At 40.9% G+C, this 18,333-nt stretch overlaps 1 protein-coding gene across 1 annotated transcript; it reads left to right on the forward strand.

Moving 5' to 3' along the window:
- Window positions 1-111: 111 nt before the first annotated feature.
- On the forward strand, window positions 112-4,773 carry FBXO22 (F-box protein 22; the record flags this gene model as incomplete). The annotated part of the gene is made up of 5 exons (XM_010153744.1): window positions 112-199; window positions 630-725; window positions 1,644-1,808; window positions 2,738-2,903; window positions 4,076-4,773. Coding segments are annotated over 5 exons (945 nt in total), but the record flags the coding sequence as incomplete, so codon positions are not given.
- Window positions 4,774-18,333: the final 13,560 nt, after the last annotated feature.

Genomic DNA, 18,333 nt, shown 5'->3' on the forward strand with positions numbered 1-18,333 from the left:
AGGAGGGTTTTCCTCGGTGCCCTCTGCTCCGGGAGCCTCCCGCCGGCGGAGCGGGGCCGGGCGGGAGCGGTGCGGTAGCGCGGGCCCGCTGCTTCTCCCCTCTTTTCACAGAGGGTGCACGTGCTGCCGCAAACGGTGCTCTACATAGCGGACGCGGAGACGTTCAGCGGGCACGAGGAGTGTCACGAGCAGAAGAAAGGTAAACCTCGGGCCAGCCCGCTCCCCGTCAGGGAGTACCCGGGATGCAGGTACAGCGCCAAGAGGAAAGGCAGCTGAGAGGGGATTCGCTGAGCTTGAATGTCGGGGGACAGTAAACATTTCGCGAGAAGCGTCACCCTATAGCTTTACGTTCGGGGAGGAAACGGGGTTCGCAGGTGTACATCGTTTTGCACAGATGCATTCCTTTCCTGCTCTCGGGAGGGTGTAGATGCTGTTTGCCTGCCAGCAGTCTGGTGCCCTCACTGACCAGTACCGGGGTGTCAGGTTGTTAACAGGGTACCTGCTGATGGCCAGCATTGGGTAAATAGGGCGGGATCGACTGCAAGGTTTGTTCAGTACCGTTCGGAACAGCTAATCTTCACTTCTCTCTTCTTCTTTTGTTTTTCCTCCCCCCCTTTTTTTTTTAACAGCCAGGAAAAGAAACAGTAAAGAAACAGCAATTGCACTCGAAAAATTGTTGCCAAAGCGATGTCAGGTTCTCGGACTGGTCACCCCAGGGATTGTAGGTAGGAGAAAAACTTGTGCTTTTGTGAGAAATCAGCTTGAAGGTGTCCAGTGTATCGCACATCTTTTCTGGTTCCTGTTGCGCAGCTTCGTACGTGTTTGAAAGCATAGTCCTGTGGGCTGATAGCAGAGTTCTCACAGCAATTACCATGTTCTCTCGCCTTGTTTAGCACTAGCTTAAATTTAAGGAGTTCGCAGTGTCATTGCTAAGTCAGGTGGAGCTGAAATTCTTATCTCGTGATGCAGTTATAGTTGAAAGGGTTGATTTAATTGAGGAAGTAGCTTATTGCAGTTTTTTCCCCGACGCTTTAATGTAATTATTGAATGTTTCTTACATTTACTTATTATTTTCAGAGCCATGTTGTGACTGATTGTACAGGACATTCTCAGTATGCGCATTTCCTGCCTTAAATTCTTTTCCCACAGCCTAAGTAGGGTATTTGATTGTTGCAACTAGTGCAGTTCAATAATACACTCTCAACAGTTGTGTAAGTTTGCTTTACACTCTCATCGCATACTTGTATAACACCTTTCCCCGTTTCAGTTGTGGTCCTTAAAAATCCGAGTATGTTTGCAGAAGTTGGCAGGAAGGCTGGAGACAGCTGTATCGCACAGTGCTTGTTTTCCAACTGATCCCAACTTGGTGTGGCTGGGAGGAGATGTCCAAATCTATCCATGTCTCCATGCCCAAAGTGGCTGCAGCATGTTCTGTAGCCAGCGGGTCTCCTACATGCTTCATCTTACCAAAACATGGACAAAAAAAGCACACCAGTTGTCAATTAGATACATCATTATGGAAATGAACTACCATGTTTTACATCATCTAAGCTAAGCTGTTCTGCCTCTTAATCTGTGTTACAGTGTAGACGGAAGTATTAGAGTCACTGAACAACAAGATGTGTGGTTTTGTATCTTTGTAGTTACCCCTATGGGTTCAAGCAGCAACCAACCTCAAGAAATCGAAGAGGGCGAAGCTGGGTTTGCTCTGTTGTTTCCCAAAATTGATGGGGTGAAAATCCATACCTTCCACTTTTCAAAAGACTCAAAGAACAGGGTCTTTGATGAAAGTAAATTTGCTGAAGCAGGTATGTCCTTGTTCTCCCCTTTATTTGGGCTTTTGTGAAGTGTTGTATTGCTCTCATAGGTGCCAGTGGAAGCAACAGGTTCTGTGCTAATTCAGTTGTAGAGGATGCTGTGGCTCTCTAGGGCTGCAGCTGGTAATTGTGCATCTCTACTCTTCCCATTCTCTGGAGTATTAAGTTATCCTGAGTACTGATCTCAGATTACCTCAGTTAACCTCTAAGTGAAGCTCTTCAGAGGGAGCTGTTAGGTTTTGAGCAACCTTTAATTGGTTAAAAACCATGATAAATGAATTTGTGCCATTAGGAATGATTCCCATCACTACAGTTTAGAAACGAGCTGGGAGGATCTGCCTTTCTGCTTTTCTTCTCCAAAATATCTTTACACGTAGATCCTGTGTCATGTGATGTAGCAAGGGATAGTAGAACAGAAGGCAGCATATTGCAGTAAATACAGTTTGCGCTTATGTTGCGTCCTCAGCTGGGCAGATCATTTATGAAGAGTAACAGTGAGGGTTTCTGGAGTCTTCTAGGAACCTGAGAGTTTCTGCCTTGGGATAAGCAACTGGCTGACATGTGTAATGTATTTAATTTTCAGGCAAAGCTATTTACTGCATTGTGGTTCTTTGCTGAATAACTTCTGTGCTCACCTCTTATCTGCAAAGGACAATTAAGGCTGTAAAGTAAAACTGAAGAGCTGTTCCTTCAGAGACTGTGGTAAAACTCAGATGCTTTGCTGAAGAAGTTGAAAGCTGGAGGAAACAAATATGCAGTCATCTTTTCCTTGCTAGGTTCTTTTCAGAAACTCTCACTTATGTGGGGAATGCAGCCCACTGAAGGTGTGATGTATTATTTGGGGAGAGACCAGGATGGTTGGACTTCAGGGAACAGGATTTAATAAGTAGGAGGATCGGTGTTTGTGGTTTTGTTTGTAGGTCTGAAGAATAACCCAGATCTGCGGGTGGTTCTTCTGTTTGGCTACAACTCCTGGAAGTCTGGAGCGACTCGGTTTCTTCATCAAATAGTCAATCCTTTGAATGAGAAAAGTATCATCCTGGCTGGGGGACAGGTGGAGAGCTTTACATCACTGACCTCTGAGAAGTAGGTATCTCTTTCAAGGCGAAGTGTAAAGAAGATTTTAAAAGGGAGAAACATTGCAGAAGTCACAGTCTTTTAGTTATCTTATTAGAAATGCCCATTAACAGGAGTAGAATGATGATTTTTTTTTTTTTTAAAAAGAGAATAAAGTCTAACTGCTACACTGTGATCTAGCCAGAAAAGCAGGAAGCTTTGCATGACTTTTACAAATCAGATTTTGGAAACCCGCTGCGAAGGAGATTTCCAGCTTTAGATGCCCTGTATTTGTTTATTATAGCAGTCTGTGTTTACTCACTGGCTTGCAGATAAACTGCCCCTCACTGTGACAGGGACCATTTAGTTTCTCTTACCAGCCTCATTTGGTTCACATGACAGTGCTGTAGCTGAACACACAAGACTGTGCCCCAGGAGCACACCTAACGTGCTGCCGCTGCTGAAGGAGGTGGCTCTCACGGGACCAGGCTAGATCTCATCTAGTTTAAACCCCTTCCCTCCACCAGGATCCCTGCAGCGCAGATTTAAGCTCCGGTTGCTCCGGCTGCTTTGCTGCATAGGGAGAGCTCTTTGTGCTGTCTGACTCGCAGGGCTGGTGCCTTCTCCCTGGAGCTTCTGGTGCTGGGGTGCGTGGTGCAGACATTGCTGCCGGCTCCTCTGCCAGCGCAGGTCTGGACTCCACAGTAATACCAACGTTTTTCTTGCATCTGCTGTATGCCAGCTGCGCCATTACTCCTGATAGGAGAGCTGACCATATATTAAATTATTGCTAATAAAGCATAAGTAAAACCAACGTGCCCTGGCCCACCAGGGAAACTTAAAGCAACGTGAGCCTGAAGCCCTTTGACTGCTGCCCTGGGTTGATATGTAAATGCTCGGTATCTTTGCTTGCCTTAGGTTTAACTAATAGTTGGAATTACAGAGCTGTGACGTACACAAACCGCTCAGTTTGGCATGTATTGAAAGGTAGGCATATGCTTGATCCCTGGCAATGGACGTGAAAGTTTTTCCCTGTTGAAGGTTGCTAAAATTTGAAGGCTTTGGTTTGTTTTTTAACTATGGGTGGCTTTCAAAATCACTAGGATGTTGGTCTGCTCTGAAATCTACTGCCGCAGCAGTTTATTGAGGTTGGAAGTGGCCTTTCTGGAGGGTTCTCTAACTCCGTGCCTGTTGCCTTTCAGTAACAATGCCCAGCCCGGCGATGCCTGCGGTGTGGTTGGGCTGGCTTTCAGCGGCCCCCAGATCCAGAGTGCCACTGTCCTGTTAGACCAGGATGTCGCTGATGAGAGGACAGCAGAAGCCGCCATGCAGCGTCTCAAAGCAGCAAACATCCCCGAGCATAACACCATTGGCTTCATGTTTGCATGTGTTGGCAGAGGATATCGGCATTATAAAACCAAAAGGAATATGGAAGCAGATGCATTTAGGAAGTTTTTTCCAAACGTTCCCCTCTTTGGCTTTTTTGGACATGGGGAAATAGGATGTGATCGAATAGTTACTGGGAATTTCGTATTAAGAGAGTGTAATGACATAAAGGATGACCTGCTTCATGGTTATACTACCGTTATGACTCTCATTCATCTTGGTTCAACCAAAGCAAACCAAGTGTGAGTATGTTTCTTACGCTTCAGTGAGCTGTTTGTTTCTTTCCAGGAAGCTGCGAAGTCTAGAAGAGTGGACTACTTGCAATCCAAGTCCCTTCCAAAATGCAAACATCACTTTGGTAACATTATCAAACGTTGTAGTTGGAATAGAGTTTAATATAGTAGCTGCGAGGGAGCTCTGCGTTTTGTGTAATCCCCTGTACGCATCAGAACTGCAGGTCAGTGGTACCTGATGAAATTCTGCAGGTGAAGAAAGCCTCTCTCTCCCAGAATGAGGTTTGTGCAAATGGCGGTTGGAGTCCAAATAGAAACATGTAGACAGAAACAGTACTTTGATGTGCTCTATTTATGTATGTAAAGCAGTCTAGAAAAACTACTGATGCATACTGAAATGTTGATGCATAAAATCCACCTTTTCCTGGATGTTATTTCAAGAGATGCACAACCTGCCCCGTCTTGAGTCCTGCTTACAGAACTGAATGGGTTTACTAGAGAAAATGAATGAAAATCTTTAGAGAAAATTAACAAAGTACACATTAAATAAAGATGGAAATACGTAAAAGCACCTTGCCTTCTATTCTTAGAGGAAAAGCTCTGGATTGAAGAGGGGTTGTCCAGCTATAACCTCAACTTGTCTCACCATCTTGAACCAAATTTCAGTTGTCTTAAATACCCGGTTTAGAACAATACTTAATAGTTCGTGCGTAGCAGCAATTTCGGTCTCGGTGTATTGAAGTTTACACAGTCAAAATGCACTGGTTATCTTTTGGGTTCTCTTTAGCATGATGCTTTCTATTACAAACCTTTAAATCCAGAGGGGTGAATTTTAAGACTATCTGGTATCTCTAAGTTCTTTTCAAAGTTTTTTGCTTTTTAATTTGAAACTGTGGGGCATGCAAGAGCTGGCTCTGCTCTGTTTATATACAGCCTTTAAACAAGACTTGTGTTCCTTCATGGTTTTACATCAGTCACCTGCTCTGATTGCTGGGATTGGAATGCAGTATTGCAGAGTTCAAGACAGTAAATTCAGCATAGTCTCAGTATAGCTGATAATGTATTTTCTCCTTTTTAAATTCTTTCCTGCCCTGTTTTCACTTAGTTATAGAATGAGGAGAAAATAAGATTGATTTTGCACCATTTCACTGCACTTCTAAGTGCCAAATCAGGCAGCTGACCCATTTTCAGTGCAGTAAAAAGAAAATTCCTAGCTGTGTGTTGTACAGCAAAGTAATGATTTTTTCCTTGAAGTGTACCAACCAGGACTACAGTTGGCAACTTTTTGCCCATGTCTAGTTAAAACATTTCCTGCACTTGGCCGAATGGGCGAAGGTCTAGGCCTGTCCTGAGAGTTAACCGCGGGTTTCAGTGGGTGCTGAGCACAGACAGCACTTCCCTGTGGCTGTGTTGATAATTGTTTCTTATTAGAGGACTGAGGATGAGCTGTGAACCCCCAGGGCTTTGTAGGGGTAAGAGATTAGTGAGGGTAGGTGTGACTTGGAAAACGTTTAGCTATTGCTTTTAGAAGGTATCTTGGTAGTATGCTTGCATTTTAAGGGAAGACACTCGGTGGGAGGTGGATGTGTTTCTCATTTCAGGGTAACCGGAATGTCATGTTTGGCCCTTGCTGTCCGCATAGCTACGTGTTTAACAGGATGCAAAGCAAATGTTTTGTTTCTGTAACACACAGGATTCCTGACCCTGTTAGCGTGAGTTAGAGCTAGTCAGCACCACTGCCAGCGTAAGTCCATGAACTTCAACTTTTTGCTGTGGTAGTAGTAGACGAAGTGTGATCAACCACGTGTCCTGAGCTACAGTGCACACATATCCAGAAGTGTCCAAAGAAGCGGATGGTATACTCCGACCATGGTGCAGCAAAACAGGAAACGAGAGTGTGGTTTGACGGGGCTCATCAGCGAGGTCCTATGGCTGCCCAGTCCTGAAAGCTGCAGACACTTCAGAGGTAAACATAGTACAGAAAAGATGCTGGGGTGGGAACCCTAAAAGCCTGCACCAGAGGCCAGCATCCTCTCCATCTCAGGCTGTGGGGATGAGCCCAGGGGACCCCAGAACCATGCACTGCATGGCTGGAACTGCTGCGCTGTCTCTCCCAGAGTGTGTGGTGTCTCCCAAGTGATGCAGAAGTGGTGTAATTGATAAAATGGCAACATCTGTGATTAAAGTGTTTTACTATCCAAATTCATTTTGCCTCTACACTGTCATTTGCACTTCAACCACAACAACTCCCAAGTGAAACCAAAATACATTTGCTTAAGAAGTGCACGTACCAGAAGGCAGTGCAGTAATTTATGCCTCTTGTCACTCAAAAGATAACCATGAGGTTTCAAAGTGGACAAAGTTAGTTAAATGAATATTCAGCATTGAGGCAAATATGAATAGCAGGACTGTGCTGGAGATCGTTATCTGCAGTTACAGTGCTGATGGTAATATGTTTCCAGCAAGGGAATATAGTCCCTAAGTGACCACAACTGGGTTTTGGTTTTGTTAAAAAAAAAAGAAAACCTTCAGAGTCTCAGGACCTGCAGGGAGGAGTGATGGTTTTGCTGATGAAAGGGAAAAGACATTCTTTTTCCCCGTCTTTTGAATAGGAATATTATTTTGTTTCATATTTGTTCTTAATGCATCTTCCAATGAGGTGAACTGTAGGTTTCAAAAGTACGAAAAGTAACAGGCAAATGATGTGATGTATAACCTCATACTTGCACAATCAAAACAGCAATTACCAAACACAAAACTATTACTGAGAGGTTTTAAAATTACTAATCCAAAAATCCGCTCATTATTGGATGATTCTCTAACATGCGGTTGTAAGAAAACCATATGATTTGATAGAGAAGGCAAATCATGCTAAATTGTCACAACTTTACTGCCAGAATGCAATTTCAGTTAAAACCTGCACAAAACTGCCAGGATAGTGAACTTGGGTTTTGTTAACTCTCTGCGTCAGATTTGTTTTGGCCCGAGTTAATACTGGAACAAGCCTTATTTTAACAGATGCATGAGTCGGACTGAATCATGCCCCCTTGGCAGGCAACAGTAAACCAAGACAGGGAAGTGATGCAGCCAAACTTTGACTTTCAGCATGCAGCAGAAAAGGCTGACAAGAATGTTAAACCTCAGACTAAATTTGGAAAAAACAAGTGGTTACATATGATTCTTAATTGATGTTTAGTCAAAAGTCTCCCTCAAAACTCACTTGGTGTCATTACACCCTCTTGGTGTGTTTTGCCTTTTTAAAAATGGAAAGCTTCTTTTCACTAGAAGTAACTGTAGTGTTGTTCATTAGCTTTCATGTAAGACACTAACTTAGGTATCAGCCTAAGTTTTCTGAACCCCCAGTGTCTGGCCAGATGAGAGAAGTTAAAATTCACTTGCCATTCAGATGCCCACTTCAGCTTTACTCAGTGGAATGCTACAGGGAAGTAAAACTTGAGATCGGTAAGTCTGCATAGTTAGAAGTTACAAAGATAGTCAACATTTAAATTTCAGTGGTCTTTTATATTACAATCTCTGAGCACTCTGCAAACAATCAGAAAAAAATTATTTCCCCTGCTGATTATTTTTCATTATTTGTGGAAGATTTTTTTTACTCTCTGAATCTGTGGTGGATTTCAGAGATCCATTCCATCTTAATACAGCTGTTGTATTTTGAGTGCACAAAACAGGTAAGGTAAATGTTAGGCTCTTAATTACCACGTTTCTTACTTGAAATTTTTCCCATTCCCAAGCCTGTTTGTCAGCCAGACACAGCCTCTGGAAGAGGAGGGGCTACAGTTTAGCCTTGAGGGTGGTCTGTCTAACAGTGGGTCTCCTGAATGGCAGGCTCCAAGAGGTGCAGCGAGGTAAACTGAGCTCACTTGTGCTGGTGGTGTGCCTTGGTCCTGCACCGGGGTTGCAGGTGAAACAAATAGGAGTTCAGTCGCTGTAGAACCCTCGTGATGATGACTTTATGCCTACCAGCACTTCGTAACAATGTAGGGTGTTCTAAACAGACAGCAGATAGCTACAGTGAAAGACTGGAAACTTTTTTCAAGGGAGAGGCATAAGACAGGTTTGGTTTATTTGGAAATGATATTACTTGGATACTTATGTTAGAATTAGTATCAGAGAAATAGCTAATTGCAGTTTTTTGCAAGTGCCTTGATAATTTAGGAGCAAACATTTTATTCTTAAATCAATGGGATTTGTGCTTCTAAATGCTTTTAAAAATCAATTTATAAATTGCCATCATTACATTTCACAGCTAGAACCTCGGTGAGATTAGCAGGTAGCACAAACTTCTCAAAATAAATGTTTCGGAGTGATTCATGTCACTGAATCGCTGGCAGTCCTGTCACCTTTGCAAGATAAATTTTCACAGCTATAAGGGTTAGAAACAGCTTTTTAAAAATAAGCTCGCATTAGCTGAGTTGCCAGTATGGCAACAGTGAAAGCAAACTAATCCCCTCAAAACAGGAACTCAAGGCTAGGATTTCCAGAAATGGTGAAAATGACTGAATAGTGGGGAGTAGCAGGAAATTCTGTGATGGAGAATGTATAACACAGATGGAACTGAGAGCGCTCTGTTAAAAAATGCCACCAGCTGATGCTCAGTTATGTTTTTACAGCCCCTGTCTGTACAAAAGTTGTAGTCGAAGTATCATTGCTTACATTGAGAGGATCATTTGACACAGTCTCTGTTAATGTACACTGAAAAAAGAATGTTCAAATGTTACACAAACGGACACGGAGGTGCATTTAGAGGTGTTAGAAATTGGTTGTAGTTTTGATTTTAGGGAGGAAACCAGCAATATCTTACTGGTATTACAGGTTCTGCAGCTGCAGGTTTTGTTTACATGCCCTTGGCCAGCTATAAAAATAATTCTTGGTGAAAGGTTTTGTGGAGTATCTGTCCCAAACATGGGGGTGCCAACTAGTATTTCACAGAATTTGTATTTGATACTTTACTGTCAAGAAACTGCTCTCTCACACTACATACGCATGATGTTGAACAGGTTACAATCACAAGAAAAGCAAGAACAGGCTTTGGATAAGCACAAGCAGATAATGTTACGTACAGGAATGAAAAAGTTCGGGTTTTTTTAAACATCCATAGGCATGCGTGCATTTGGGGTTTTTTTGTTTGCTCATTTTCCACCAAAGTGCAGGAAATACTGCAGTACCGCCTTGAAAGCAGCACATTTTTCACTAATCTTAACCACAATAATAATTTATGTCTGGATTATTTATATTATTTTGATTATTATCCCATATAACCTGAGATACAGGAATATTCCATCTCTTTATTTAAGTACACAGTTGTCAACAGATGGATTGTATTTGAGAGAGGTACAGTGAACATATATACATCCTGATAATCTAAATAACATTGCCAGAGAATCATCAGTTTAGTTCTTGTTTTTATCCCAAACTTAGATAAATACGCCTTCATTAATATACCTGTGTTTGGATATGGTTATACTACAAGTGAAAACTCTTATCCAAACTAACCCACAGTCTTTCCAGTTTTCACTGGAAATAGCCTGATGTCCTTTAAATCTGAAAGGATGCAACTCCCAAGGAAACATAGTGAGGGGTTTGTTTAGATTTTTATGTAGGAGAGTTGGGTTAAATCCATAACCACCTTTGGCTAAAGCTCTCCCTCTCCCTGGGCCGTCAGTTCTGGGTACGTATCTCCTGATACAGAATTTGCTGCACACTAACAGGAATTTTTAGCCTTTAGGTAAGCTGACTGCTTTCCCTTTCTGCCTGGATGCCGGTCAGTTCAGTAGCTCCTAGTCAGGACACTCGCAACAGGAAGCAGTGAGACATTCAACACCATTTCTGTTGTGATAAGTTCTCTCCCCCATTTCTTCTCTGCTTTCCATTTTCAAATAACTGAGTCATACTATCAGAGGCCTTCTACTGCTCTTTAAAAACACAGGGCTGGGAGGGAAATAAGGTGGTTGTAGTGCAGTTGTGAAGGGCTGGCACAACAGTGAAGGTACCTTTAAAACGGGAAGTGCTACCAAATGAACTTCCTCTTGGTCATCTTCCTCCTTGATATTTAACAATGTAAATACAAGTCTGTGCAGCACAGAGAAATCCTCTTCAAACAGCCTTTTCTCCTTCTCCTTTAATTGTACTTTGCCCCAGTGTTTGTTTGGGCTACTAATGAAAAAAAAAATTACACACTGAGTAACATGTAAACAACCTCTTTATTTAGGTCTGTGAAGAAATTTCATGCTAATGCCAGCCATTTCATTCTGTAAGTGATCAAAAGGTTTTTGCAACACATTATGGAGTGACCTTTACTACAAGATTCTGGAAGGAAAATGTGATCCTCAGGTATAAAAGAATTTTTGCCATAACACTATAATAACTAGTGTGTAATTGTGTTAGTGGAGGTTCCTAGGAAATTAGCTTTTTCCCCTTCCCTCCATAACCTGTCAACTAGTGGAGATGTAATTGTAAAGACATAGATCTTATGTTTCATGAGAACAGGAGTCAGGCGGAGAAGAGAGATGTCATTACTCGTTCCTGCATATACACGTAAAACTTTTTTAGACTCCAGTGACTCTAACCACGAGATCCAATCCATTGGAACTGGTCTTTCCTCAGCTCTACTGCTCACAGGACTACTTACTTAATGCTGTAAGCAAGCATTGCTGAAGTGTGTTGTACTGCTTTGTTAAACTGTTATGTTCACTACCCTGTACTTTCTGTGGCGTTTGACCACCTTAAAATGAATTTGTAGCCTGATCTCATTTTGACCTGAATGTCAAATTCACAAAGCTTGTGAATTGAAAGAATTAATTTTAGAAGCCGAAATCCTCTCAAATGCATTGGGTTTGACGCAGTCTGAATCGCTAACAGATCTCTTTGGATTTCATTCAAAGGTAACATTGTTTCATCAATCAACTTGTTTGCGTTTACACATGGTTTTGGTTCATTCATCCTGGCTTCTTGTACAAATAGTTTCCTGAATAATGCAAACAAGATTGGTAACAGTGCATAACGATTCCATGTCTGTCTAGAAAGCTGAGAGGGTTCTAAGAGTTTAGAGAGTACAACTTCAGTCCATTTATTTCTTATTTCTATTAGTATTTCCTTCCTGAATTTCTGCATAAGATGACCACAAGCCTTTTCCTTCTCCAATGAAAACAGTACACCAAACTTTAACATTATTAAGTCTGAATGTCTCCTGATCAGTAACATATGGAAGTTATCTAACAGCAGTGGTCTCTGACTAATTTTCACCAAGGCTGTGCAAAGTACTTCGGCTAATACAGATTCTAATGTAGCTGTCAGTACTGCTACCAATCTCCTAAACTCTGTATTTAACAGTGGCATGTCCCCGTGTGGTGAAAAATCACTTGCGTCTTTCGTAGCCTTTGAAACAATATTATTAGCTTCCTTCAGAGTACTTGCTAAACGTCTGAAGTCCAGAAAATAGCATATAAGATCAGTTGATTTTGGGAGACAGTGATCTTTTAGTGCTTTACATAAGTTAACTGGGAGCTTCTCTGGATCAGGTCCTCTACTTGACTTGGTGTCCTCAGATTCTCCCTTCAGATGCTGAGGTTTAACTGGGACTCTACATTCTCTGGCATGAGCCCGCAGAAGGTAATGTATTGTTCTGGTCTGTTTTCTAGTAGCTACTATAATACGGTGTTCTCTTTGATCTCTTACCTTATACCCTGTAACAGCATGTCTTGTCTTTTCTGTCTCGCTGTACTTCTGTCTACACTGATAGAAAATACACACTATTTCTTCTGGCACTAGAACATGTAGCAGACACCCTAGAAATAGCAGCAGCTTATTCGACATTTTCTTTGCAGCTATATTTTTACACACCTCAAAGTTTTTTATGTCAGAGGTAAGAAATCTGTGTTCTGCATTGTATCCTCTTTCAATTCCTGAAGCTTTCTCAATTAACTTTCTCTTCAGTACAGCCTTATAAATCCTATATAATGAGCTGCTACGTAATGTGCAGAAACATACCTGCTTTGTGCTGATTTCAACCTCCAGTGGTAGAAATGAGTAGAAAAGAAAACTGTTCAGTACACATTTGCTATGCCTCTGACTAACCAGACAGTCCCTTTGTGCTATTGAGGCAGAAAGAGAGATGGACCATGTCATTTGGCCTCTCTTTGTGTGCGTAAGAGAATCCTGTAAGGAACCAGATAGTGATGCATAATATACTGGTGTGATCAACAAATGGCTATATGAATAAAACAAATAAATGTTTAGAGAGGACAGCACTTGTTCAGCCAAGTCACCTGGCTGGATAATACTTTGTGCCAGGAATGAACTGGATGAATACAATTCCTGAGTTCTAGTATCTGAAATACCAACTGGAAAATTTAAGGTAAGGTTTAAATCTCCCTCAGTAGTGAGATTTTCAGAAGGCAGCAACACAAAAATAAAACCATCAAGTAAGGTGTCTTGCTTAATATTAAGGGTGTATACCAAACTAAGGGAAAATACTTTGCCTAGTAAACTTCTTTTAACCATTACCAATTTCTTTTCTTAATGTTTTCTTTTAATTTGAATTAAAATCTTGTGCCAGGAAGCTGGCCAATACACTAGCAGGGGCACCTCATCCTCATGTTGTGTTGCTATTAACAACACCAAACAAACAAATCAGTATTAGCTGATTTGAAGGTACTATTTTCCCCCTACCTCTGGTAAGTGTATCAGAAGCAAGCCAAATTCTGGACATGTATGACAGGTATAAATTTTGAAAGTACTGAATCAAGACTCCTCTGGGGCAATCCTGTGAAAAATGACAATCCTATCTAAAATTCATAGTATTACCTCATGCTGAAACCCCTGTGATTATCTTGTATCCTCTGGGCAGTGAAAAGATCAGTTCATACTTCCCATGCAGTAAACCCCATAATTATCTTATGCTTCTACCTGTGCATTACTGGAAACAGTAACTTGTCATGAAAAATCTCACAAAATTCAAACATAAATTATAGTGATTATGATTTCTGTATAATTCGATATATCTTTAAAAATACATAGAAACTCTCTTTATCTTAGTTGCAGTCTTCTCCAACATGTAAGCAAGCCTCTTTATTTCAGTCTACGTTCTTCTCTCATCTTGCTTACCACATCCTCTACAACTATTGTATTCTTAGGGTTGCTCTGCATGTTGTTTTCCCACCATTCTTCCACTCTAATGCTTTATTCTGTTATTATTTCTGAAAAAATAAACAACACATGCTTTTAATTAAGGAAAACTTCCTCCCCTGCCTTCTTTATGGAGTCAAATCCTTTAACTTTAAATGTACTCACTGTTGCAGCCATTGCTGCTTGTAGTCTCAACCAGGTTTGCAGCACACTCTGAAGAACTTGTCCTTGGAAGGGAAGCTTTCCTGACCATAACAAACAAACAAACAAAAAAAAGGCAACAGGGAGGAAGAAAAACGAACACACAGAGTGAAAAAAAGTTATCAATGAAAAAAATTATCAGAGAAGAGACCAATTAATTGAATGATGCTTCACTAAAAAAGTGACATTGTCTTCTGCAATTATTTTCTAATTAATATACAACATTTTTGAGAAGCACATATTGAGAGGAACAGAGATCAGAGGCAGGAACAGCACTCAGAACCACATGGCTTCTCTCCTGAGGTTAATGTTCCTGTTTGTCTAATTTTGCAGGTTTTTATTTAAGCAATTAGTAGATACCACAAAATTATTTAATATATTGTTAACTCTTAGCATTTGGAAGTGAAATATCAATAATATGATATTTTTAACACTTTCTTGAGGAGACACAGATCTTTTAAATAGAGTGGATCTCTTGCTGTCTCTTTAACTAGCAATTAGACATCTGCTCTCTTGAGAAGAGTCGTGAGCTATTGTCCCTTCTGTCCGGTTTGTGCCCTGTGGTGATGTAACTCCTCCACAAAGTCTGTTGTCTTGGACAGCTTAAATGGCTTTATTCCTAGACCCTGTTGTTTTGGCTGGCTGAGTTCCTGTTCATCAATATACCCTTATCTTACCAGTAATTTGGCATTTCAACATGGACTTATGAGAAGGTATAGAAATTAAGTGCAGATTGATTTCAGTTTTCCCTAGGGTTTGCCCTGTTCCTCTAAGCAGTGTGTGTGGTGTTCATGCCTCTATACTGTTTTCAGATAAAAGCTGGCTTATGTGAAATCTATACTAATCAGCTACCTTTCTCATTCTTCTTCCAGCAACCTCGTACAATATGTTCCTGGAGAAAGAAGGCCAGATGGACCTGTACTGACAGGTGAATTGCTTGTAGCAAAATGCACTATTTGTTACCTCAGTGACAATGCAATAGCAAGGATTCCTCTTTTCCCCAGGTCAAAACAATAGGCTTTATTGGTACCATTTGTTCTTGGGGGGGTGTGTTTATTTCACAAGAGATTTGGATCTGGATTTGCTCTACCTCCAAGCACTCTGCCCTGCTAACAGGTTATGCAGCTCCTGTGCCTAAAGCTGCACAGAAGCCTGCTCCAACCCAAGACTTTTTCAGCATTAAATAGCAAATGACTCTCATAAAAACCATTCTGATTTAAAATATATAATATGGGTAAGTTTTACATTCACAGTGTAAATACTTGACTGTCTTTGCTAAAATACAGTTGTAGGCATGATGCCATATCTTCTAGTGAATCCCAATGGTTAGAAATACCAATAGTTTTGTGTGCTGAGCTTTCACAGTAGCCAACAGAACTGAGCATGCTCTTTGAAGATCAGGATTCCTCCTTTGACAGAGAAACTACTTTTATTGCCAATGAAACAACACATTTCTGGAGAAATCTTGATAAAATAACGTAGGAAGCTAATTTACTGGACTGGTTTTTGCATTAATTTTGGGTGTGGACAGTACTGTTCTTGTGAATTCCTACAATGTGATATAAAATTGTTTGACAGTACTCATCTTTGGGGAGACAGAAAAGCATAGTCTTTTCTTTGCAACAGTATTCCTCATCCTTTTTTCAGAAAGTAAATTGAAGCTACTCACTTCACTACCAAAATAATTATATTCTATCAACTTGAGACTCACTCAGATAGCTCTACAGCAGCCCTTCCTTACCATTGTCCAGCAACAGTGTGGAGTTTAACCCTAGACTACTGTTCATCTTCCCTGGTTCTAAGCTGCTTTTTTTCATCACCACTCCTTAACCACTTGTCCTTTTTCCCTCCCTCCATTCTCTGCCATTCCTTTCACTCACACCTCCTGTTCCTTTCCTCTATTTTGTTCTATTTTCCATCATTCTTGTCCTCTAGCCATATCAACTACTGTCTGTTTCTTCACTATCTTTGAGTCTCTCTCCTCTTCCTCGTAGGTTTGCTTTCCCAAGCCACACCATCTTGATGAATCCTAGCACATGATCAAATACAGTGTGAAATCAGCTTAACAGCAGATTGCTGGAAGATTGGAAAAAATAAATCCTCGGCTGATAAAAATGTGATGACTCAGATAAAGATAAAGGGAGAGTTACTTCCCACTGTTCACAGAGAGCTTTTCCTATGCAGCCCTTTTCTTTTATGGGTTACCTTCACCATTTCTTACGAGTTCATTTTATAAGAAGAGCAATGAAATCCTTTCTCTCCACCTTTGTATGCTGAATGGATTTGTTCGTGGGGAGCATTAAATGCACTTGCACATGACTGGTCCTGAAATCTGCCCCAAGCCGCCTGAGAGGAAAAAATCTTGGAAAGGAACAGGGGTGCAAGTGATGACACAATAAAACAGAACACTTATTTCCTAAATTCTAAAAGATGTAATGTGTAATTTTTGCAGTTAGTAGTTCTTCCTCTGCATCCCTCCAGATTGCATTACTCGTTATACCAAAAATAAAATGATACAGGTGGTAGATCCAATTTTGGGGAAAAAATATTCATGACAGCTGCCAGCAATAATCCTTGTTTATACAGCTGAAAAGAGGGGAGTAGGTGAAACTCCTCTTTATATGTTGGTCACTTCAGTCAAGAGATAAGGACTTTCAGACGTAAAGTGTTTCTGTTACAGATGAGTTCTCTAGCAGAAGATGATTGTGCTACATCAGCCTCTGAAGTGTAAGAGTAAGAAAAGACAATTTTTAGCCAGTTATGTTCTTTTCTTTATACTAAAGAAGTTGATAATGATTTTGTAAGATTTCCCAAGCTAGTCTGGTATGTGAGACAGGGTCAAGGGCAACTATGTTAAGATGGAGTTGCTGCCCTTATTATTTTTCCAATAGAGGCCTTACTACTTGTTCTGTCACTTAGGTAAAGCTTGAGTAAATTGACCTCCTCTAAAGAGTTAGAGTAGTTGAGGTTCACCTTTCAACTGTCTAACAAAAGACTTGCACAGACCTGCCGCTGCTGTTATTCTAACCTTCTGTGCTTTGCAAAGCAAGGCTGTTTGACCATAAAACTCTGTAAATTGTCTCCAGCCTTCCCCTGATTTTACTGTATGCAAGAGGAAAGGGATCTCGTAACAGATTACTCTTTCAATTCACTGCGCTCTGAAGACTTCCTTCCTCTTCTCAGAGACAAGCATTTGCCTTCTAAAGAAATACGCTTGTGAGACCAGAACGAATTTTTCTTTACTTAGTTCAAGCTGTATTCTGTTCTAATAACTTTCTAGTAACCTGCAAATGTTCTTCAGCGAACAAGTGCTGTGGTGTTCCACTGCTGAGACAGGAATAAATTTAACTGAAATGGCAAAGGGGAGGTGCGGGGGGCTATCCTCTACAACAAGGTTTTTGACACCAACTCTGTTTTATCAAATGCAATCTCTCTCTCCCCTAAATATATTCAGCTGTGGGAAAAACGCATTCAGTGAGGTTTCCATGACAGCAGCTGAGGTAAAACTAGACCAGCCATTCCAAAGGTCGCTCACTGAAAGGCACTGATCGGAGAGGTTGATTTGGCAATGTGATTATGGGAGAGCAAAGAACAGAATTGCAAGAACCGTAGGTTATCATAACCAAGGAGAAATGCAGCATAGGAGGAAGAGGCTGCAAGTCTATGATGGCTATGAATTACAGGGGCTCTAAGTTGCCTCATAAAGGCCTAAATACATACTAATGGTATATGACAAAATGAGCTACAAAAAGCACTGTACTCTAAAAACGAGTGGGGACACGGGAGGTTGACTTGCATACATAAATGCAGAGAGTAAGTGACGACAGTAAGTTTGCTTGGGTTTGGTACAAGCGTACTGATGCATGTATTTGGTGTTACAGCATCAAATAGATTGGTTGACTTAATCCCCGTAACTGTTTATGTGTTTTCATTCCAAGTTTAATAAACCTCAAATGCTACTAAAGCCAAGCCTGTAGCACTTGCTGTCTAGCACTGACATTTTCATGCTACTCAAACATGGATCATCCTGGATAAATGAGTAAGCCCCCTGATTTGTTCTAGGTGTTAGTCACTTAATAAACATCTACCTGGGATTATTCTTGAATTGGATTCTTTCATTAGTTCTCCTTTTTAAACCAGGAGCTGTAAAGAAATTGGGAGCTAATGGCACCAGTTGGTTTGGCTGCCAATTCAGTGAGGTGGAACAGTTTCTGATCCCTGGTAATTACAAATTACTTTGGTAATTTGCTTCTATTTCTCAATCTTTGGACAACAAAAGGGTTGACTAATGTTTTAAAATGTTAGCACTAACTCTAGGTAGACTGTAAAATCTCTCAGAAATGGGTGTGCTACATGTATTTTTTACAAAGCAACTATAAGTAATAGCTTAGAAAAGACATTGAGAAAACTGCAAGTCAGGAAGCTAAAATACTAAAGCAGCAAGTTGAGACATCCACATTAATTATGCTGAATAACCATACAAACCTTATGGATAA

This window comes from Eurypyga helias, unplaced genomic scaffold (genome assembly GCF_000690775.1).
Source record: "Eurypyga helias isolate BGI_N326 unplaced genomic scaffold, ASM69077v1 scaffold38616, whole genome shotgun sequence".
Classification (NCBI taxonomy): Eukaryota; Metazoa; Chordata; class Aves; order Eurypygiformes; family Eurypygidae; genus Eurypyga; species Eurypyga helias.